The sequence below is a fragment of the Leptodactylus fuscus genome, chromosome 4 (assembly GCF_031893055.1).
Source record: "Leptodactylus fuscus isolate aLepFus1 chromosome 4, aLepFus1.hap2, whole genome shotgun sequence".
NCBI classification, from domain to species: Eukaryota; Metazoa; Chordata; class Amphibia; order Anura; family Leptodactylidae; genus Leptodactylus; species Leptodactylus fuscus.
The window spans coordinates 159,660,306-159,685,163 of NC_134268.1; the positions used below are offsets into that span (position 1 = coordinate 159,660,306).

Consider the following 24,858-nt stretch of genomic DNA (forward strand, 5'->3'; position numbering starts at 1 on the left):
TATCTGTATACTCTTCAGGTCTATAAAACTTTTTGATCATTTAAATTCTGCTGTTGGGGAGATGGCTGTACATGGCTGTTGGATAAAAAAATGGCTAAATTTTATATACTGTATGGTATTCTTATTTATTTTTTACCCTGCTCACTGTGGGATTAAATAAAATAATCATTCTTTAGCTTGGGTCTTTTTTTTTTTTTTTTGCTGTATTATAGCAAAAATTAAAATACTAACGTGGGGGTGGAGGCATTTTTTTTTACACTTTTCTAAATGTTTTTTTAACATTTTATTGAAACTATTTTTACATTTTTAGAAGTCCCACTAGGGCACATGAAAATGCAATCACAGGTATAATACATTGCAATATTTCTGTACTGCAATTAACAGGACCTAATGAGCGTCCATAGCTGGCAGACCTGGAAGCCACTGTTAGGGCCCGTTCACACAGGCACAGAGGGGGTGGATTATGGCGCGGAATCCACGTCATAATCCGCCCCCTCACAATGGTGGTCTATGGAGACCACTAGCGTTCTTTTTTCTGCTAGCGGCATGTTGGTGCTAGCGGAAAAAAGAAGTGAGCCGCCCTTTCATCAGGTGGATTCCGTGGCTCGTGGAGCCGCGGCGTCTGCCTCGCGGCAGCAACCTCCGGAGTTGGCCCATTCATTTGAGCCTGCTCCAGAGAGAGAAGCCGCGACTGTCCGAAGCTGCAACAGTTATGGCAGGCGGATTTTGGCCCGAGAGTGATGCGGCTCCCCGCGTCACTGTCGGTGCCAAAATCCGTCCTTTTGCCCCCCGTGTGAATGGGGCCTTAGACCTCTAGAAAGTGCACAATTGTGACACAAGGTGGCAGAGAGGCTGACAGATGGAAATGTCTAACACAAATGCTGTGGGTGCTTTTGATTGCTACATCTAAGGAGTTAAAATGACCCTGGAAGTTGCGTCAATGTGAATTAACCAGATTCCTGTAATTGTTCTTGCAGGTGCTGTGGCAGTACCCATGAGATCAATATGATAGAAATATCTATTATAGAGCATTAAAATACTCATGAAGAACAGATCCATCATATAGCATTAAAGGACTTACCATGTATACTCGAGTATAAGTCGACCCGAATCTAAGTCGAGGCCCCTAATTTTACCACAAAAAACTGGGAAAACTTATTGACTCGAGTATAAGCCGAGGAGGGAAATGCAGCAGCTACTAGAAAATTTCAAAAATTAAAACGGTCGGCGTTTTTGGGTGCAGTAGTTGCTGGGTGCTGGGAAAGGGGAGTGGGTGTTTTGGTTGTCTGTCTGCCCCTTCCCTGAGCTTGAGGACTGGGTTTTTTACCCCCACTTGTAATTCAGCCTGGTTGAATATAGGGTATCTGCAGTGTTCCTATTAACCCCTTCCCGACAGAACAGGAGCACTGCAGATACCCTATATTCAGTAGACCGGGCACTTTCAGACACAGGGATACCTAATGTGTATGTGTTTCACATAAATTTTCTACTTTTGCATGTATTCTAGGGAAAGGAGTGATTTACAACTTTTATTTTCTTAAAGCTTCTTTTTTTCCCCCACTATTTTATGGGAGATTCTATACATTGATATTGCAGCTGGTCATAGACTCACCCCCTCCATAATTCTTTTTTTGCTGACTCGAGTATAAGCCGAGGGGGGCTTTTTCAGCACAAAACTGTGCTGAAAAATTCGGCTTATACTCGAGTATATACAGTAAAAGGTTTTCTGCCATCACTGTGTTCTTTATGAGTATTTTATTCAGAATTTTGTGAGACTACTTTTGTATACGATGTCAAATAATCCAAAATGAGTTAATTTCCTGAAAATTATATAACTTGACCATATGCGGAATGTTTCAGAATAGTTTCTATCTACAACACACCCATATACTAGGGATACTATGCTGGTTTTACTTGTGTTGACTTCTGTTTTTCCTATATGAATGGGAATGACTAACACTAAAAACGCAAAACACATGAGTATTTTCTTAAAATGCATGTGCTAACGTAAGTTAAAAGGCAGATGTGTAAGCTAAAGGCATAGTTGGGGTTGCACAATTATACACACAAGGGATTCAGAAGAATTTTTAGTAATTCCAAATTGACAGATACAGTCACATCTCGGCTGACAGTGTGTTGGAGATGGCTTTTAAACAGGGGAGTGCGACGGGTCTAATTCCAGTCCTATATGGTGACTTAGCTTCTGCGCTCTTAAAGAACTAACCCATTCTGGTACAATCAAAATGTCACAGGATTTTCAGTTATTTCGAGGCTTGTCTGTTAGTGAGTCACAGTGCTTGTCACAATTATTCTCAGTGCATATAACACAGCAGAGGTCCATTTATTACATGTGGTGCTTACTTGGGGCTCAAAACAGATCCCATTCATTTCAATGGGTTGTTACAGGCGTATAACGCATGTCATTTTGCATGCATAATTTTGTGGCCTCAAAATTATGCGCATTATACGCCCGTAACGACCCATTGAAATGAATGGGATCTGTTTTGAGCGCTCACATTCTGACACGCATATACGTGCCAGAATGCGAGCGTGTTAACTCCGTGTGAACTGGCCCTAATCCTACACAATGGGCCCGTTCCATCCGCTTAGCTTTATTCAATTCCAGGGCCTGAGGCAAGTCCAATTCACAAATACACTGTAAGGCCTGTACTGGCACACTCTCTCCGGTAAGCCCACCATGTGCAATTTGTCACATCAAGAGCGGTTTTCCAGATCCTCTATGCACTCAAAAACATGTGAAATCGTCGACTCATGTCTGCCACTAGTATCGATCTCATCCTCCACATTGGAAAGGTATTGTTCATCCTCTTTTAGAAATCCCTCATGTTGTTTGACCATAGTCTGGAGGAGACTTAAAGTAGTTTGTACTGTCTGAGACAGGGAGGAGGTAAGATCAAGGACCAGTAGAGCAGCAACCTCAGTGCCAAAAATTTACAGAAACTTTCCTCAACCAATGGAGCCAGTGCAGACTTGTCCAGGCTCACCTCAGGTGCTTACTGCAAATGTGGTGTCATCAAGGAAGAAGGGTTCTTCATTACTGTACTGTCCATATCATCCATGAAATATAGCGATCCATCAATTTTGCACCCACAGGCAACAGGGAACCAGCAATCTCAATTTTAGAGGCAAAAGGGGTGATATGATAGGTGCAGAATGTGCTGTCCAGGCCAAGAAACCAGAACATGGGAAATATACCTCACTGTATATCAACGCTGGAACTGGAAGTCCCGATTCAACGTTTATATTTTGTATTGGGGGGGGGGGGGGGTGAAATGTGTGTAGTTTGTTCCACACTTAGGTTCCAGGTACTCTATAACTCATCCAAAACTAGTTTTTATGTGTGTGAATTTTCTCTTTATGCAAATTGCAATTCCTTTAAATGCCATCATCATTTCTGTGGAAGTCACATTAACATGTCTATTAGGTTTCATTTCAATAAGGATGTTACAAAATCTACAAATTAAAAAGTGAAAGCAATGGCAAGCAAAAGCATGTGTGGGAAACTGGCAAAGTCATGCCATTTACAGGAAAGACTTATTGAAAGGTTTACCAAGGTACACACGAATACCATTAGAACAAAGCAATACAATACACATACTGTATATACACAATATATAACCAGCAACCACAAGGCTACGTAGTATATCAGAAGGCACATAAAACAACACGTTCTTCCGTTAAGTACTGTTTTGTTATTTGGCAGAGACGATGAGAAGTGAAAAATAAAATTAACAAGGAAATAGGACTACAAATACTTAAAAAGTCCCTCGTTGTCTGGGCCCAAGGTTCACACGGAGTATTCTGGCTCGTGATTTGGTACGTAGATGCTTTGGACAGGAGCTTTTGCGGGCCATATACGCGGCGCTATTTTGCGGCCGTGAATTTGCGGCGGCCGCAAAATAGCGCCGCGTATACGGTACCGGCTCCCATTGAAAACAATGGGAGGGTATACGGCCCGCAAAAGCTCCCGTGGCGTCTACATACCAAATCATGAGCCAAAATACTCCGTGTGAACCCGGCCTAAGGCTTTATGCACATGAATGTGTGGAGTGTATGAGGCTGAAACCCCCCCCTCCTCAAAACAAATGGCATATGGATTAATATGTCAGTACCATCTGTGTTTTTCACTGACCTTAACAAATAGACGGAGCTGCAAAAATGAACATGAATAGGACGTTGTCCATATTTTGAGGCTCAGACATATTTCTGTTAAAACTATTGATGTGTGTATGGGGCCATAGAAATGAAAGAGTCCATATATTAAACCTGTAATTGTTGATAATATACAGCAACAAAATATGGTTCTGTGTATGGGGCAGCACTGCATAGTGTACACAAGATTATTGGGGGTATTTAATATGTCTTCATGTGTACTTATAAAAGGTGCAGTGTAACTTTGACTTAGGGTACAAAAATGGAATTTATCTGAGTAAGGGCTAGTTCACACGTGAGTATAAGGGGAGGTTTTTGACAGCGGATTTCGCGTCCAAAACCTCCCCTTAATGGTGGTCTATGGAGACCGCCGGGCTTCTGTTCTCCGCTAGCGGCGAGCTGCTGCTAGCGGAGAAAAGAAAGGACATGTCCTTTCTTCAGGCGGAAGCCGCGCAGGCTCAGCCGCGCGGCTTCCGCCCCCGGCAGCTCCCTCCTATGTCGGCTCATTCATTTGAGCCGACAGCAGAGGGTTAAGCCGCGACAGCGATGGTCGCGGCGGGCGGGTTTTGACAAGAGAGAGACGCGGCTCGCCGCGTCTCTCTCTGTGTCAAAACCCGCGCGGGCAGTTCACGTGTGAACTAGCCCTAAGGGTACCTGGTTTTGAACTACTGGTCTAGAGAAGTGGAGGGTTTAATGTCACTAGATTTTTGACTCTGGTCTTCTCCAGTATTGTCCAATTCTTCAAAGGAGTTAGGGATTCTCTTCTATAAGTCAGACTAAAGAGTGTATCCCATTCTGACAGACATTAGACATCCTTAAAGGGATTCTATCATTAGAATCCCATTTTTTAAGACTAACATGTAGGAATAGCCTTAAGAAAGGCTATTTTTCTCCTACCTTTAGAAGTCTTCTCTGTGCCTCTGTTGCGGTGATATTCCCAGTTTTCTTCTATATGCAAATGATTTTTCTCGCAGCACTGGGGGGCATCCCAATGCTGATTGAGAAATCTCCAGCGCCGCCTCATCTTCTTCTGGAATGCCTCTCCGCCACGTCTTCTTCCGTCCTGGTCTTCAAAATCCTAGGCATGCGCAGTCAACTCTGCCATCAGCTTTGGGCAGAGCTGACTGTGCATGTCTGTGGCCATTTTATTGTGGCAGCTTACACAGTCTGCTTGTGTCCAAAAGCACTGACTGCGCATGTCCGTCGGCCATTTACCTGTGGCCGAATGGGAGAGGCCACAGGAAAATGGCAGACCGCATTCGGCGCCTTTAGACCTAGAGAAGAGGAGGGTGAGAAAAGAAGGCAGAGGCGGTGAAAAAGACAGGCCAACGCTGGAAAGTTTTCAAGCAGTACTGGGGACGCCCCCAGTGCTGCAAGAAAACTCATTTGCATAAGGAAGAAAGACGAAATTCCTCAGGAATGGCGGCGCGAATCAGAATAATTAAGGTAAGAGAAGAATAGCCTTTCATAAGGCTATTCCTATGCGTATTTATTGTAAAAAGGGTTTCTAATGATAGAATTCCTTTAAAGCCTGCTTGGTCCTAATGAATAAAGTGAGGTGAGTGGCGAGGATCTTAGAGAATAATTTTAAGATCAACTTTAAGGAGGGAAATATATTTAGAAGCTATAGAGGGGTCCTTGCCCTCTTTCTGAACCTTATAATACCTCAGCAGCTACAGAATCTCTTTTTGGAAAGTTACAGGAGTCCCTCCGCACGGATTGAGTGATATGAGATGACTATATTAGAGCATTGTTACTTGCAAAAACACCACCACTTGCTTTAGAGAAGAGATTTATGGCAAGCAAAAGATAATACAATCAGATTTTAGTGTCCGGTTACATCATTGGGTGTATTTTGGCGGAAACTACATTCCATCAGTCTGTATTGTAAGATATGCAGAACACAAGTATTTTTAATATCGCCACTTAACAATTTGGCTCTAGCTTCCTTTCTTCTTCATGAAAGGGGATTTCCAGAATTAGTCTGTGACTTGGCTGACTTCTCATGCAGAATTGCTAATAACTTCTACAGCGTTAAAAACTTCAGCACAAACAAAGCCAGCAAAACAATTATAACAGCTTTGTTCCAATGGAAAAAAAAAAACAGAGCACGCTCTAATTTCTCGCTACATAATAACTTACAACTTACCCAGAATCAGGTTATTTACGGGAACTCTCACATTATTGAAGTGTACTTCAAAGTGTCCTCCATGTGGTGTATCTGAAAAAATATACATGTTAAGTGCCGCAAAACAGAACTAGTGAGAAAACAAAGACGCAACAAGTCTCAGTGTTGGCTGAATCCATTATGTAATGGGTGTGGAGTGATAAATTGTATTCCCAATAGGGTGCATTCACACTACGTAACGCCAGCGTGTATCACAGCCGTACACGCCGACGCTACAGCAGGGCTGCCGAACACTTCCCATTCATTTCTATGGGAGCCGGCATGCGAGCGCTCCCCATAGAAATGAATGGAAAAAAGCAGTCCATTCATTTCTATGGGGAGCGCTCGCATGCCAGCTCCCATAGAAATGAATAGGAAGTGTCCGGCAGCCCTGCTGTAGCGCTGGCGTGTATGGCTGTGATACATGCTGGCGTTACGTAGTGTGAATGCACCCTAAGTCAGGACATTTAGACCTATGTGATTGTAACTTATGAAACATGAATTTAGGCATTGAATTAAAATATTATATTCCTATTATAATAGCTTCCTTTACAAAAGAAGCAAGTCTGGTATTAACCTTTCTGTGAAGACATTAATATCTTTGCCAGTGCCCTGTAGACCCTTTCAGCAGAATATAGGCATTATTTATGGCAGTGTGCAATGGGTAAAAGAATCTGCCCAGATTGACTTTTGTAATGATGGAAACTGAACCTTAAGGGCTAGTTCACAAGTAGTTATTTGGTCCAGATTTTGACGCGGGAAGCTGTGTCAGAATCTGGACCTGAATGTGTCTGCCGCGGCTTCCGACAGTTGCAGCTTTCCGCTCTGGACTAGGCCCAAATTAATGGGCCAAGTCCAGAGGGATTATCTTGACACAGACACCACGGAATCTAAGTCAAGATAGAGCAGGAAAAAGGAAATGACCGGCTCCAAATAACTACGTGTGAACTAGCCCTTAACTATCATTTTACTTCTAGACTTACTGTTAAAGGAGACATAGATCTGATAATTATTGGCACTAAACAAAGCATCAGAACCACTCTCAGGTTCTATAGCAACAAAATAATGTGAGCAATTCTATCATTTTCATCATTACCTTCGTATCCAAACACTTTCAGCGCTCTGACAATCTCTACACCTTGTGTGTTCATGGGAACAAGGATCATGCTGTGCTTCTTATATCTGAAAAATAATACTATTTGAGGCACAGTATGATGTAACAGAAGACATTGTACAATTATAAATGTTATAGTTCAGACTAAATTGAACTACCTCCTTAAACCTAATAGCATTATTAGACCATAGTCATGTTTATGTGATACAGGTACTAGACCAAGTTTGAGAGAATCTTAAAGGGTTTCCCACCAATGACATTTATCCTCTATACACAGAACAGAGGCCCACGAGTTCTTTCAAATGCTCTACATGAATAGGACACCATAGTGCATAGGTGCGGGCATTACGGTACTCTGTTAACCTCTACAAGAATGCCGGAGATTGCCAACTCAGAATTTTGCCAGAAGTATTAGCCATTTACAAGTGCCAGGCACCACTTAGCGAAAGCAAAGCATATTACATTATTTGCAAAGTGGATGGGATTCTGCCTAATCCCATCCACACGTTGCAGAAAAGAAATCCACAGCGGAAATTATGCGGTTTTAAATAATGGCATGTCAATTATACCTACAGAAACGCTGGTGTTTTCCATATAAGTATTATATAAGCAGAAAGTCCGTACAGGAAAACTGTTTTGATTTTCTGTGGAAAACACTGGGAAAAATGCAATGCTTTTCTGCTGCAATCTTTTCTGCAGCATTTTTTTTTGGCTGCAGCTCGCTACATGTGGCCTTAGCCTAAAAGTCTGTTTACTTGGTCGACTACTTCAGTTTCAATACGCTTAACCAGATACTGACCGTCTATTGACTATATATGTCCAGGCAGTTGGCATCGGACGCTGCAAGGTCGTGGAGCTGCAGGAGCAGGTTACATGATGCAGCATCCCGTCCAGATTATGTGATCTGCATGACCTCCTGAGTTATATCAGCTATGATCATCTGAAACAGGGCACTAAGACCTGAAATCTGCACCTTGATGGTAGATAAAGCTAAACCCTTGTCCAAACCGTTTAGTAAAGTGTAGACAACTTTGTCAGACAGATGTCCATGTTTTAGGAAAGACCACTCAGTATCCGTGCTGAGATATGTAAATTCTTTACTTTCAATGGTAAACTGGGCCCTAGGACAGAAGATCCTTTTGCTACAGGAGAAGTCATGGATCTGCAACCAATATCTTCTGTAACCAAGTTGAATCATGCTCTCCTGGGCCAAAATCTGTATGACACTTACTGTTGTCTCTATTTTTCTTTATGACTCATGGTAACAGACCAAGGAGAGAAGGCATATGCCAATTTCCAGTTTCAGTTTGCTTGTGCTGAAAACAAGCCTATTTCTGGCATGTCCCATAATCTTGTGATCTTGTTGAATATTGTCTTGTTTAAGCACCATTCTGCTTGGGCTGGCCTGAACCTGCTTAAGTAGTCCACTATCTAATTGTTGCATTCTTTTAATTAAAGTGCCGCCAGGAAGGAGCGGTTCTGGTCTGTTATCTGAAATATCTCCAGAGTTATAGACAGTGCAGAATTTCCTCTGTTTATGTGGGAAACTACTGTAGTGTTTTCTGAAAACACTCTACATTTCTTCCTGTCAGCTTAGGAACAGATGTTAGCAAAACTGTTTTGATGCTCATTAGTTTCTTTGGATTTGAAGACAGTCCTCTTTCGGTCTGACAGCATTGACCTTGACAAAAAAGGTCTTTCACAATACCTCTCCACCCCCCTGGACTGGATCCAGAAGGGACCACTATTAGTCTTCCACCAGAGTAAGGACAGAACTGTTTGAGAGAATAGAAATAATTTCTTGTCCAGAGATAGGGAGTCTCTGTCCCATTTCTCAAGAATGTTCATCTACAGAGTCCTGGTGTGGACCTAAGGCCAGGCCACAGCAGGAGTGCATGCTGTAAGAAGACCGAAGGCTGACACTGAAGACCTAAGGGACACATTTGGGTTCTGTGGCAGTGTTACACAACAAAAGATATAATGAAGACAAAAAAACCCCATGTGCATACACAGCGCCCGGCTCACGCGTTTCGGAGATGATCTCCTTAGTCATAGCCTGACACTCAGAACTTCCTGTTGCCTTATAAAACCACTTAATCAAACAGACACGTAAGACCCATATTGACCCATTAAGATACAATAAATGGGACAAAAAACAGATGTCTTCATTGTATCTTTTGAGTTTTGATTAGTTATATTGTGTTTTTTGTGTCTGTTATTTGTCACATTTATTGTATCTTAATGGGTCAATAGGTTGTTGTTCAGCGTTTTCACTGAGGTGTTTTTTTGATTAAGTGGTTTTATACGGCAACAGGAAGTTCGGAGTGTCAGGCTATGATTAAGGAGATAATCTCCGAAATGCGTGAGTCGGGCGCTGTGTACGCATATGTTTTTTTTTTTCCTTTTTTTTCTCCCATATTTTTTAGCTTTTGTAAGATGTTGAATTAATAAAAAATTATGTTTTATTACCGGGAATGGTCTTTTGCTGGATATCATCCTTCCTGTGGTTATCTCGCCTCAAAGCCGATGAGTTCCTACAAGTCCGTGCAATAGTCATCCCGGATCAAAGGTGTTACCATGAATTACGACTGAGTGGGTGGGCTGTGCTTTTCCCTTCCCTTTCCCTATTTGTTGGCTGTGGTTGGGTTATGCTAGGCTTTAGGTACCACATGAGACAAAATTTGTTTTCCTAATGATAGGTGAGGATGTCAGCTGTGTGATATTTATGGGATGTATGTAATATTTTTTAAAGTTACGGTAAATTCCTGACCCCTTTCAAAATGTTTTCTTTCCATAAACATGTTTATATAGAATAGATACAACAATAGGTTTCTATTAATATGTACCTGGAAGAGGAGCCATTTTCTGTTTTACCCATTACAATTGCTATTTTGCAATTGGGGTTTCCAGCACCTATAGAAAAGGGGAGAAAAATGAAAATGAGGCATCAAAATGAGTAACCGAAATATATGAAGACACTGGGGTGGATTTATTCAAATGGTCTAAAAGCAAAAATGTCTTTGTTGCCCATAGCAACCAATTGCAATGTAGCTTTAATTTTTTAAAAACAGAAAACAAAATGAAAGCTGTGCGGGGATTGGTTGCTATGAGAAAACTTAGAAAGTTTTGCTTTTAGACCATTTTACTAAATCTGTGAAGCTAATTTGATAAAAAATGTTCTAAATAATTTACCTATAATATTTTTGATGAAACCTTTACACTAATAAACATCATAAGGGCAAGTTAACTATATTATGTTATAATTGTCACGATTTTTCGCTCTACTTGTGGTCCTTATTCTCTGTATGGGGTGTAAGTGGACAAGTCAAATGACACAAATTATATTTTATATGCCTGTATTATCATTATTTATTTTTAGACCACCATTAATGCAATGGTGCTATACATAACATGGTGCTTTACATAAAATACACAAAGCAAGTAAAATACCAACAGTGACCAACAGGAATGGTGGGATAGAGGGTCCTGCCTGCAAAGCCTAGGAGTAGGAGTAGGAGGTCTTAAGAGGATCAGAGGTTACGTGTGGACATGTAGAGAGACAGAGAAGGTCAGAGATGTATGGAGGGGACAGGTTGTGGATGGCTTTTTATGTCAATGTTAACATTTTAAACTCTATTCATTGAGCAATGAGTAGCCTGTGAAGGGGTTAGCTGAGGGGAGCGGCTGATGAAAAACAGTGAGAGGTGGATTAAGTGGGCAGCAGAGTTTAGGGTGGACTGGAGGAGGGGGCGAGAGCATTTGCTGGGTGGCTATGGAGAAGGAAAAATTTAGTACATTGTGGTCAAAGAGCATGGTATGAGAGTTAGAAAGGTTGGATAGAGAAAAGGAGGCAAGTGAAGATGAGGTCCAGTGTGAGTGTCCCTGTGTGAGTGGCAGAGGAGGAGCACTGAGAACAAGGAGGAAGTAAGACCAAAGGAGTTAGAGAGAAATAGCAGTTTTGAAGCAGAATGGTGGTTTGAGCCAATAGAGATGATGAAATCGCCCATGAGGATGATGATGATAGTGGAGGTGTCAGTGGAGAGGAAGTACATTAGCTAAGTGGTGAAGTGATCGATGAAATTAGTGGCAGGTCCTGGCGGTCAGTATATGATGCCCTCTAATCTCCAAATGACACTTCAAAAAAGAGGGCAGGGTGAGAGCAGGTAGCGGTTGGATTGGGGTGAAAAAGCACTTGTCAGACAGGGGAAGGCCAACACCTCCACCAGTTTGTTGTTGGGGTGGGGAGTGTACGAGAACTGGAGAACACCATAGAGGAACAAAGCAGGTGAGGCAGTCTCTGAGGGTGTCAGCCATGTTCCTTTGATCCCAATAAAAGAAAGTTTGTGAGGAATAAAAAGATTATGGGTGTAATAGAGTTTATTACATATGGAACAAGCATTCTATTACATGTCTCAATTAATCCTTCCTTTTTACATTTGCTTTTCATAACAGATTTTTTTTGCTATAAATTCATTTCTGACCCCTTTATTCAAGTTAAAAAAACAAAACAAAACAAAAAAAAACTAAATTTGATATTAAAGGTATAGGTGGTTGGAAAGATTTTTTTCCCTGCAACTGGACAATTAGAATTCCCCAAGGCATCTCCGGGCAATGTCAAAATATTGAAGCCAGTAGGGAGTTTACACAGTTCTGGTAAATGAGAAATGACTGTTACAAGACAAAAGCCAGATTTCCGAATGTGTACACATTCCAACATTACACAGGGCAACTGATGGCAAAAGGAAAAGTCTATGGAAGGGAGTATTACTAGTCCAACAGTTTATCTACTAAGGAGAAATCTGATTTCTATCTACACTACTAACCAATGGTAATTGATCACAGTTTTCACTGCATTTGTATTGGGAAAAAAATAACAGAAACATAAAACAAACCAGATGTGAGGCGTAGTCTGGTTATAGTTGGGAAAATACATATATTAAGCATTTCTTTTAAGTGAAATTTTGCTTCAAGCATACTGGAATACTAGATGAATAAACAATTGTAATTACATTACACTGTTTCCGTTATGTGAACTTTGTGATGTCTCAAATTAGTTTTCTTTAAAGGGAACCTGTCACGTGTGAATTGTAGTGCGATCTGCAAGTAGCATTTTATATACTGCTCAAAAAAATAAAGGGATCACTCAAATAACACATCCTAGATCTGATTGAATGAAATATTCTCATTGAATACTTTGTTCTGTACAAAGTTGAATGTGATGACAACAAAATCACACAAAAATCATCAATGGAAATCAAATGTATTAACCAATGGAGGCCTGGATTAGGAGTCACCCCCAAAATTAAAAAGTGGAAAAGCACACTACAGGCTGATCCAACTTTGTTGTAATGTTCTTAAAACATGTCAAAATGAGGCTCAGTAGTGTGTGTGGCCTCCACGTGCCTATATGACCTCCCTACAACGCCTGCGCATGCTCCTGATGAGGTTGCGGATGGTCTCCTGAGGGATCTCCTCCCAAACCAGAACTAAAGCATCTGCCAACTCATGGACAGTCTGTGGTGCAACGTGACGTTGGTGGATGGAGCGAGACATGATGGATATAATATACTTGAATTGATGGAGGTGGTGAAAGGTCACTAAGGGCTCGTTCACATCAGCGTTCATCTGTCCTTATTGCAGGTTTCCGTTTCCTGCATAAAACAGATGCAGGAGACGGAAGCCTGCAGGAGACTTTCTCACCCATTCATTTGAATGGGTGAGAAAGCTGTCCGGCCGTGAGCGGCAGTGAGCGTTTTGCGCTCTCCGCCGCGAAACCGGGTTTTAGAATCCGGACACAGAGTCGGACATGCAGTACTCTGTGTCTGGATTAAAAAATCCGGTTTCGCGACGGAGAGCCTAAAACGCTCACCGCCGCTCACGGCCGGACCCGGTCTATGGTTTCCGTCTTCTGCCATGCAGAAGACAGAAACCGTAGAACGGAGACATGAACGCAGGTGTGAACCTAGCGTCAGTATTCTTTTCTATATTTTTAACTTCCTTTCCCCACAAAACACCTTTAATATGGTGACTGGGACAATTACCCTGATACCATATATACTAATGGATATTCCAACTATTTACAATTATCCTCTATAACCAGGACTGGTAATATTTTGCTGATCGATAGGGTCTGACTACTGGAACCCCTGACTGATTATAAGAACACAAGTCCAAATACTCCACTTGAATGCTGCCTTTTTATCCTAACATTTTTCTGTAGGTCAATATGATTATGGTTATGCAAAATTTATATAGTTTTTGTGACGTTTCACTACTTGCTACTAGAGATGAGCGAACAGTGTTCTATCGAACACATGTTCGATCGGATATCAGGGTGTTCGCCATGTTCGAATCGAATCGAACACCACGTGGTAAAGTGCGCCAAAATTCGATTCCCCTCCCACCTTCCCTGGCACCTTTTTTGCACCAATAACAGCGCAGGGGAGGTGGGACAGGAACTACGACACTGGGGGCATTGAAAAAAATTGGAAAAAGTCATTGGCTGCCGAAATCAGGTGACCTCCATTTTAGACGAATAGTGGATTTCAAATCCGGGTCATATGAGAATGTGAACTTTGTGACTATGAGACAGGGATAGCTGTACAGGCAGGGATAGCTAGGGATAACCTTTATTTAGGGGGGAATGTTATTAAAAATAACTTTTTGGGGCTCTATCGGGTGTGCAATTGTGATTTTTGTGAGATAAACTTTTTCCCATAGGGATGCATTGGCCAGCGCTGATTGGCCGAATTCCGTACTCTGGCCAATCAGTGCTGGCCAATGCATTCTATTAGCTTGATGAAGCAGAGTGTGCACAAGGGTTCAAGCGCACCCTCGGCTCTGATGTAGCAGAGCCGAGGCTGCACAAGGGTTCAAGTGCACCCTCGGCTCTCCTACATCAGAGCCGAGGGTGCGCTTGAACCCTTGTGCAGCCTCGGCTCTGCTACATCAGAGCCGAGGGTGCGCTTGAACCCTTGTGCACACTCTGCTTCATCAAGCTAATAGAATGCATTGGCCAGCACTGATTGGCCAGAGTACGGAATTCGGCCAATCAGCGCTGGCCAATGCATTCTATTAGCCCGATGAAGTAGAGCTGAATGTGTGTGCTAAGCACACACATTCAGCACTGCTTCATCACGCCAATACAATGCATTAGCCAGTGCTGATTGGCCAGAGTACGGAATTCGGCCAATCAGCGCTGGCTCTGCTGGAGGAGGCGGAGTCTAAGATCGCTCCACACCAGTCTCCATTCAGGTCCGACCTTAGACTCCGCCTCCTCCAGCAGAGCCAGCGCTGATTGGCCGAATTCCGTACTCTGGCCAATCAGCACTGGCTAATGCATTGTATTGGCTTGATGAAGCAGTGCTGAATGTGTGTGCTTAGCACACACATTCAGCTCTACTTCATCGGGCTAATAGAATGCATTAGCCAATCAGCGCTGGCCAATGCATTCTATTAGCGTGAACTGAGTTTGCACAGGGGTTCTAGTGCACCCTCGGCTCTGCTACATCAGATTGCTACATCTGATGTAGCAGTGCCGAGTGTGCATCAGATGTGTAGTTGAGCAAAACTGACTCAGCACTGCTAAGTCTGCATTCGCATAGGAATGCATTGGCCAGCCTTCGGCCAATCAGCGCTGGCTCTGCCGGAGGAGGCGGAGTCTAAGGTCGGACCTGAATGGAGACTGGTGTGGAGCGACCTTAGACTCCGCCTCCTCCAGCAGAGCCAGCGCTGATTGGCCGAATTCCGTACTCTGGCCAATCAGCACTGGCTAATGCATTGTATTGGCTTGATGAAGCAGTGCTGAATGTGTGTGCTTAGCACACACATTCAGCTCTACTTCATCGGGCTAATAGAATGCATTGGCCAGCGCTGATTGGCCGAATTCCGTACTCTGGCCAATCAGCACTGGCTAATGCATTGTATTGGCTTGATGAAGCAGTGCTGAATGTGTGTGCTTAGCACACACATTCAGCTCTACTTCATCGGGCTAATAGAATGCATTGGCCAATCAGCGCTGGCCAATGCATTCTATTAGCGTGAACTGAGTTTGCACAGGGGTTCTAGTGCACCCTCGGCTCTGCTACATCAGATTGCTACATCTGATGTAGCAGTGCCGAGTGTGCATCAGATGTGTAGTTGAGCAAAACTGACTCAGCACTGCTAAGTCTGCATTCGCATAGGAATGCATTGGCCAGCCTTCGGCCAATCAGCGCTGGCTCTGCCGGAGGAGGCGGAGTCTAAGGTCGGACCTGAATGGAGACTGGTGTGGAGCGACCTTAGACTCCGCCTCCTCCAGCAGAGCCAGCGCTGATTGGCCGAATTCCGTACTCTGGCCAATCAGCACTGGCTAATGCATTGTATTGGCTTGATGAAGCAGTGCTGAATGTGTGTGCTTAGCACACACATTCAGCTCTACTTCATCGGGCTAATAGAATGCATTGGCCAGCGCTGATTGGCCGAATTCCGTACTCTGGCCAATCAGCACTGGCTAATGCATTGTATTGGCTTGATGAAGCAGTGCTGAATGTGTGTGCTTAGCACACACATTCAGCTCTACTTCATCGGGCTAATAGAATGCATTGGCCAATCAGCGCTGGCCAATGCATTCTATTAGCGTGAACTGAGTTTGCACAGGGGTTCTAGTGCACCCTCGGCTCTGCTACATCAGATTGCTACATCTGATGTAGCAGTGCCGAGTGTGCATCAGATGTGTAGTTGAGCAAAACTGACTCAGCACTGCTAAGTCTGCATTCGCATAGGAATGCATTGGCCAGCCTTCGGCCAATCAGCGCTGGCTCTGCCGGAGGAGGCGGAGTCTAAGGTCGGACCTGAATGGAGACTGGTGTGGAGCGACCTTAGACTCCGCCTCCTCCAGCAGAGCCAGCGCTGATTGGCCGAATTCCGTACTCTGGCCAATCAGCACTGGCTAATGCATTGTATTGGCTTGATGAAGCAGTGCTGAATGTGTGTGCTTAGCACACACATTCAGCTCTACTTCATCGGGCTAATAGAATGCATTGGCCAGCGCTGATTGGCCGAATTCCGTACTCTGGCCAATCAGCACTGGCTAATGCATTGTATTGGCTTGATGAAGCAGTGCTGAATGTGTGTGCTTAGCACACACATTCAGCTCTACTTCATCGGGCTAATAGAATGCATTGGCCAATCAGCGCTGGCCAATGCATTCTATTAGCGTGAACTGAGTTTGCACAGGGGTTCTAGTGCACCCTCGGCTCTGCTACATCAGATTGCTACATCTGATGTAGCAGTGCCGAGTGTGCATCAGATGTGTAGTTGAGCAAAACTGACTCAGCACTGCTAAGTCTGCATTCGCATAGGAATGCATTGGCCAGCCTTCGGCCAATCAGCGCTGGCTCTGCCGGAGGAGGCGGAGTCTAAGGTCGGACCTGAATGGAGACTGGTGTGGAGCTATCTTAGACTCCGCCTCCTCCAGCAGAGCCAGCGCTGATTGGTCGAGTTCCGTACTCTGGCCAATCAGCACTGGCCAATGCATTTCTATGGGGAAAAGTTAGCTTGCGAAAATCGCAAACTGACAGGGATTTCCATGAAATAAAGTGACTTTTATGCCCCCAGACATGCTTCCCCTGCTGTCCCAGTGTCATTCCAGGGTGTTGGTATCATTTCCTGGGGTGTCATAGTGGACTTGGTGACCCTCCAGACACGAATTTGGGTTTCCCCCTTAACGAGTTTATGTTCCCCATAGACTATAATGGGGTTCGAAACCCATTCGAACACTCGAACAGTGAGCGGCTGTTCGAATCGAATTTCGAACCTCGAACATTTTAGTGTTCGCTCATCTCTACTTGCTACTAAAAAACAAAGGCATAAATGTATGGCTACCATATCTCTAAAAATGAAATAGAAATGAAAAAAAAAAATCATGTAATCATACTGATCCACAGAATAAAGATTACATGATATGATATAAAACCTCATAAGTAATGATGGAATAGCAGTTTATCATCAACAATCACCACAGAAGACCACCACTCCAATGTTATGTGGCAAATCCAGGGTTTGCACCTCATCTATCATACATACAACCAACTATTGAAGAAAACAAAAGAAATTAAAATCTGCCCCTAAAATGTTTTTATATTAAAAGACAATTTATAAAGCCAAGGAAGAAAGATTTCATTTGTCCTGCAAAAACAAAGCAGGTCTTATAATCTGTCCAAACTTCACACCAAAGGAACATAATTGTCATTTCATAAAAATGAGAACGGTTTCCAGAAATTCCCGCTAATAGCTTAGTATGTTAGTTAGCATATGTTAGCAAAGAATATATCTGAAAGATATACTGAAGACAAACAACGGATTATTACAATGTTTTTTTTTTTTAATAAAATGTTACTGTTAGTTCCTTTACAGAGATTTTTCTACTACTTGTCTGCAGTGACATCATAGCAGATAGTCTCCACGTACCAGCTCAACTGAGAATTAGAATTGGATTCTGTAGAGTGGAAAATTGTTAGGGAGCGTTCGCACTACCGTCAGTGTCCGACAGGTAGTGTCAGATGCTAATGTCCGTTCAAAATCTTGCACGGACATTAGCATTGGACACTAGCTGTGTCCGTGACCTTCTGCATTCATTTAAATGGAGATAGGGTGCGTTCTTTTACACTCCATGCCTGTCCTTAAGTGTCCGTTCCTAAAGATGTCCGACTTTTCAAGCAGACAGAAAAACCCGACATGTAGGTTTTTGCTGTCCGCTTGAAAAGTCGGACATCTTTGGGAACGGACAGTTAAGGACAGGCATGGAGTGTAAAAGAACGCACCCTATCTCCATTTAAATGAATGCAGAAGGTCACGGACACAGCTAGTGTCTGCTGCTAATGTCTGCGCAAGATTTTGAACGGACATTAGCAGTGGACACTACCTGTCGGACACTGACAGTAGTGTGAACACTCCCTTAGAAAATGCAGAACGCAAGTCATAAAATGGCCAGAAAATGTAGTACTTCTCATGTATACAAATAACCCTGAAAATTTGTCAAAAGGATATGTATACTTTAATCTCCTCCTCTACTATATTGACCTGTCACAAAGTAGAAAATGCTAAAATTCAATCAAAAGATATTTCCCCTGAAGGTTACATGTACAGTTAGGGCCAGAAATATTTGGACAGTGACACAATTTTCCCGAGTTGGGCTCTGCATGCCACCACATTGGTTTTGAAACGAAACCTCTACAACAGAATTCAAGTGCAGATTGTAACGTTTAATTTGAAGGGTTGAACAAAAATATCTGATAGAAAATGTAGGAATTGTACACATTTCTTTACAAACACTCCACATTTTAGGAGCTCAAAAGTAATTGGACAAATAAACATAACCCAAACAAAATATTTTTATTTTCAATATTTTGTTGCGAATCCTTTGGAGGCAATCACTGCCTTAAGTCTGGAACCCATGGACATCACCAAACGCTGGGTTTCCTCCTTCTTAATGCTTTGCCAGGCCTTTACAGCCGCAGCCTTCAGGTCTTGCTTGTTTGTGGGTCTTTCCGCCTTAAGTCTGGATTTGAGCAAGTGAAATGCATGCTCAATTGGGTTAAGATCTGGTGATTGACTTGGCCATTGCAGAATGTTCCACTTTTTTACACTCATGAACTCCTGGGTAGCTTTGGCTGTATGCTTGGGGTCATTGTCCATCTGTACTATGAAGCGCCGTCCTATCAACTTGGCAGCATTTCGCTGAATCTGGGCTGAAAGTATATCCCGGTACACTTCAGAATTCATCCGGCTACTCTTGTCTGCTGTTATGTCATCAATAAACACAAGTGACCCAGTGCCATTGAAAGCCATGCATGCCCATACCATCACGTTGCCTCCACCATGTTTTACAGAGGATGTGGTGTGCCTTGGATCATGTGCCGTTCCCTTTCTTCTCCAAACTTTTTTCTTCCCATCATTCTGGTACAGGTATGATCTTTGTCTCATCTGTCCATAGAATACTTTTCCAGAACTGAGCTGGCTTCTTGAGGTCTTTTTCAGCAAATTTAACTCTGGCCTGTCTATTTTTGGAATTGATGAATGGTTTGCATCTAGATGTGAACCCTTTGTATTTACTTTCATGGAGTCTTCTCTTTACTGTTGACTTAGAGACAGATACACCTACTTCACTGAGAGTGTTCTGGACTTCAGTTGATGTTGTGAACGGGTTCTTCTTGACCAAAGAAAGTATGCGGCGATCATCCACCACTGTTGTCATCCGTGGACGCCCAGGCCTTTTTGAGTTCCCAAGCTCACCAGTCAATTCCTTTTTTCTTAGAATGTACCCGACTGTTGATTTTGCTACTCCAAGCATGTCTGCTATCTCTCTGATGGATTTTTTCTTTTTTTTTTCAGCCTCAGGATGTTCTGCTTCACCTCAATTGAGAGTTCCTTTGACCGCATGTTGTCTGGTCAAAGCAACAGCTTCCAAATGCAAAACTACACACCTGGAATCAAAGACAGACCTTTTAACTACTTCATTGATTACAGGTTTATGAGGGAGACGCCTTCAGAGTTTATTGCAGCCCTTAGAGTCCATTGTCCAATTACTTTTGGTCCCTTGAAAAAGAGGAGGCTATGCATTACAGAGCTATGATTCCTAAACCCTTTCTCCGATTTGGATGTGGAAACTCTCATATTGCAGCTGGGAGTGTGCACTTTCAGCCCATATTATATATATAATTGTATTTCTGAACATGTTTTAGTAAACAGCTAAAATAACAAAACTTGTGTCACTGTCCAAATATTTCTGGCCCTAACTGTAAATTAACCCTTATTCTCCAAGTGGGTGGCAATCTTCTTTGTAGAATAAGAGAGAATTTATTTATTTACTAGCTGGTACCCGCGACTTCGTCTGTGGTGATTGTAGAAGTGGGTATATACAGGTGCGGGTAAGGGTTTCGTACTGTGTATAAGGGATGGGATATGACCATTTTTCCCGCTACGGCGTTTACAGAACAGGAAAAATATTTGTATAGCTTTGTAGAGCGGGCGATTTCGGACGTGTGGATACCTAACATGTATGTGTTTCACAGTTTTTAACTATTTTTATATGTGTTCTAGGGAAAGGGGGGTGATTTGAATTTTTGATCCTTTTTATTTATTTTTTTATATTTTTTTTACTTTTTTTAAACTTTTTTTTTTTGCATTTATTAGACCGCCTAGGGGTATTGACATGGGTGGGCGGTGTCACGGATTGTCAGAGCGGTGGGGGTCGGCAAACATGGCTGCTCCGGAGCGTTAAAGAGAACCTCCTGGAGTATCGTTAAGGTGAGGGGCAAAGTGGTAAAGTATATGTATATGTGATTGTGTGGGGTTAGGGGCGAGGCTGTAGAGGGCAATATGAATTTTGTGGCTTGCTATGGTCCAAAGTGTGTGAAATTGCAGAGATGGTGGTGTGAGTTTGGGTTTTGTGGGGGTCCTGGCACAAACGTATGTGCGCTATTGTGACGGAAAGTAGCCTATTGCGCAATCGGGTGTATTAACTATGTTTGTGGAAAATTTCAGCCAAATCGGTGGAGCGGTTTTTCCGTGATTGAGGAACAAACATCCGAACATCCAAACTCACAAACCCACAAACTTTCACATTTATAATATTAATAGGATTCTGCTAACATATATAGTGCCATCATATTCCACAGTGCTTTGCAGATATTCTCAATACTAATTTAGATACAGTGGGGCAAAAAAGTATTTAGTCAGTCACCAATAGCGCAAGTTCCCCCACTTAAAAAGATGAGAGGCGTCTGTAATTTACATCATAGGTAGACCTCAACTATGAGAGACAAAATGAGAAAACAAATCCAGAAAATCACATTGTCTGATTTTGTAAGAATTTATTTGCAAATTATGGTGGAAAATAAGTATTTGGTCAGTAACAAAATTTCATCTCAATACTTTGTTATATATCCTTTGTTGGCAATGACAGGTCAAACGTTTTCTGTAAGTCTTCACAAGGTTGGCACACACTGTTGGTGGTATGTTGGCCCATTCCTCCATGCAGATCTCCTCTAGAGCAGTGATGTTTTGGGGCTGTCGCTTGGCAACACGGACTTTCAACTCCCTCCAAAGGTTTTCAATAGGGTTGAGATCTGGAGACTGGCTTGGCCACTCCAGGACCTTGAAATGCTTCTTACAAAGTCACTCCTTCGTTGCCCTGGCGGTGTGCTTTGGATCATTGTCATGTTGAAAGACCCAGCCACGTTTCATCTTCAATGCCCTTGCTGATGGAAGGAGGTTTGCACTCAAAATCTCACGATACATGGCCCCATTCATTCTTTCATGTACCCGGATCAGTCGTCCTGGCCCCTTTGCAGAGAAACAGCCCCAAAGCATGATGTTTCCACCCCCATGCTTTACAGTAGGTATGGTGTTTGACGGATGCAACTCAGTATTCTTTTTCCTCCAAACACGAAAAGTTGTGTTTCTACCAAACAGTTCCAGTTTGGTTTCATCAGATCATAGGACATTCTCCCAATACTCTTCTGGATCATCCAAATGCTCTCTAGCAAACTTCAGACGGGCCCGGACATGTACTGGCTTAAGTAGTGGGACACGTCTGGCACTGCAGGATCTGAGTCCCTGGCAGCGTAGTGTGTTACTGATGGTAGGCTTTATTACATTGGTCCCAGCTCTCTGCAGTTCATTCACTAGGTCCCCCCGCGTGGTTCTGGGATTTTTGCTCACCGTTCTTGTGATCATTTTGACCCCACGGGGTGAGATTTTGCGTGGAGCCCCAGATCGAGGGAGATTATCAGTGGTCTTGTATGTCTTCCATTTTCTAATTATTGCTCCCACAGTTGATTTCTTCAATCCAAGCTGGTTGCTTATTGCAGATTAAGTCTTCCCAGCCTGGTGCAGGGCTACAATTTTGTTTCTGGTGTCCTTTGACAGCTCTTTGGTCTTCACCATAGTGGAGTTTGGAGTCTGACGGGTTGAGGGTGTGCACAGGTGTCTTTTTATACTGATAACAAGTTTAAACAGGTGCCATTACTACAGGTAATAAGTGGAGGAAAGAGGAGACTCTTAAAGAAGAAATTACAGGTCTGTGAGAGCCAGAAATCTTGATTGCTTGTAGGTGACCAAATACTTATTTTCCACCATAATTTGCAAATAAATTCTTACAAAATCAGACAATGTGATTTTCTGGATTTGTTTTCTCATTTTGTCTCTCATAGTTGAGGTTTACCTATGATGTATATTACAGACGCCTCTCATCTTTTTAAATGGTGGAACTTGCACTATTGGTGACTGACTAAATACTTTTTTGCCCCACTGTATAACCTTCCCTAGCTTAGATCCATCCACCTGTATCATGAATGGTGAAATGATGTATGTCATTTAGCATTTTCTACTTGGTGACAGGTCCTCTTTAATTATTATTAAGTCCTGCCATTAGGCTAAGCCATACTCTTCTGTTTCTCTTTTTGCTGAGGAGTGGATGGGGGAGAACAGCAGGAAAAACACGGGGGAAAAATTTATCTCCGGCTTAATATTGTCATTTATTTCTAGGCTTAGTGTTCCTTTAAGCAGTAACTGTCCAGCCTATGCAAAGGTACTGAAATTAAACGTAACCTCTGATTCTGTAAATAATCTGAAACACTGTACAAATAGTCTTTATATAATCTAATATTGTAAACTATGTGCGCAGAATAAAACAAAAATCTCCTACTCATATATATTTCCTGGCATTGCAGGAAAGAAAACAAGGAGGGAAAGCTTTATCTAACTTTCCAGAGAAGGGAGGGGTATTGGCTGGACGACAAAAAAGGCTTGTAAACAGACAGACATTCTTATAGTCCTGCACACACTACAGAAAAGGAAGACTCCATGGCATAGAGGTGAGTGGTACTCTTATTTGCCTTGTAAATGTTGCCCTATTTGTAATGCAGTTACAGATCAGCCAGGCTGATATATAATAACAGAAAGTATTAGGATGACTATATCTACTGCAACTACTGACATCTGTTTTATATTGTATGACTTAATGATCTTGATTTATTACCATAGACCTCGCCTAGAATATGAAGACACTGTTTTGCTTGTCTACTTAAATATTACTGATATGTATAGGGCTAATATGAGGTTTATACAATGTATGTCATGAATATATGATACAAGTCTATAAAGCATACAAGAAGAAAAGAGAAGGGAGCAGAGTAAAATATCCTGCTGTAAAACTTGTCTGAAGCTATAGCACAATCTGTTTCTAATCCACATTTCCATGTGTTGTACTGTTTAACCTTCTTCACTGCGGGAATGGAGCCAATGAGTCTTTTAGGAAGCTGTTGTGCACTTGATTTGTTGATACAATTCCATCTAAACTGACAAGTGGGTCATTGTGTTCTGATGAAAAAATGTAGAAAGGACAGAGCCAAAACCAAAAAGAGGACCTAGGGAAGTCTTAGTGTCTGTCTGTTAAAGTCAATTCACAAAACAAAAAAAGTTTCCAATTCATTATAAACTTCTGAATGTGACGCTTATAGTGTTGATAGATAACCCTTACACATTAGTTGGCTCATGAGAGAGATTATATATAGAGAGAGAGAGAGAGAGAGAGAGAGAGAGAGAGAGAGAGAGAGAGAGAGAGAGAGATCAACATTCTAACTAAGAAAGATAAAAAAGGCTAATTTATTGGGGCACATAAAAATAAAAAGAAAGTTGCAATGAATCACAAATGCTGCACACACACACATAATGTATATATATATATATATATATATATATATATATATATATATATATATACATAAAAATAAAAAGAAAGTTGCAATGAATCACAAATGCTGCACACACACACATAATATATATATATATATATATATATATATATATATATATTATGTGTGTGTGTGCAGCATTTGTGATTCATTGCAACTTTCTTTTTATTTTTATGTGCCCCAATAAATTAGCCTTTTTTATCTTTCTTAGTTAGAATGTTGATCTCTCTCTCTCTCTCTCTCTCTATATATATATATATATATAATCTCTCTCATGAGCCAACTAATGTGTAAGGGTTATCTATCAACACTATAAGCATCACATTCAGATATATATATATATCTTTGATATATATATATATATATATATATATATATATATATATATATATATATATCTCTTTGATGGGAGGGCAGGGTGCTGATACTGTATGTACAAAGGACTTGCTCTTCTCCTGATTTGTTAGAGCGTGAATGTTCTACTAAACTAAATCCAAGTCTGAGACAAATGAGTACTTGCTGGTACAAAGCTGAAATGAGGCGCAAAACATGGATTTACATATAGGACATTCATTAGTAGAATGAAAAGCCTTGACATATGTGCCCTCTTGTCACTTCTGACTGGTGTGGAGGGATCACTGAATATGTATGTAACACACTTCATTATA

The 24,858-nt window shown here is 42.0% G+C and overlaps 3 protein-coding genes across 3 annotated transcripts in view; 2 read left to right on the forward strand and 1 right to left on the reverse strand.

Annotated features, from left to right (window-relative positions):
- TMEM108 (transmembrane protein 108) overlaps nucleotides 1-24,858 on the forward strand; it is a 515,125-nt gene that overhangs the window by 105,067 nt on the left and 385,200 nt on the right. The gene's annotated exons all lie outside the window — the stretch shown is intronic.
- Nucleotides 1-24,858, reverse strand: part of ACAD11 (acyl-CoA dehydrogenase family member 11) — an 80,404-nt gene that overhangs the window by 4,813 nt on the left and 50,733 nt on the right. Inside the window, exons 14-16 of the mRNA XM_075272234.1 lie at nucleotides 10,301-10,367; nucleotides 7,437-7,522; nucleotides 6,323-6,394 (exon numbers count right to left, since the gene is read on the reverse strand). Of these exons, the coding sequence (XP_075128335.1) occupies nucleotides 6,323-6,394; nucleotides 7,437-7,522; nucleotides 10,301-10,367 (225 nt within the window). The remainder of the gene's footprint in view (nucleotides 1-6,322; nucleotides 6,395-7,436; nucleotides 7,523-10,300; nucleotides 10,368-24,858) is intronic.
- Nucleotides 23,243-24,858, forward strand: part of ACKR4 (atypical chemokine receptor 4) — a 29,692-nt gene continuing 28,076 nt past the window's right edge. Inside the window, exon 1 of the mRNA XM_075271268.1 lies at nucleotides 23,243-23,311. The gene's annotated coding sequence lies outside the window, so the exon portion shown is untranslated. The remainder of the gene's footprint in view (nucleotides 23,312-24,858) is intronic.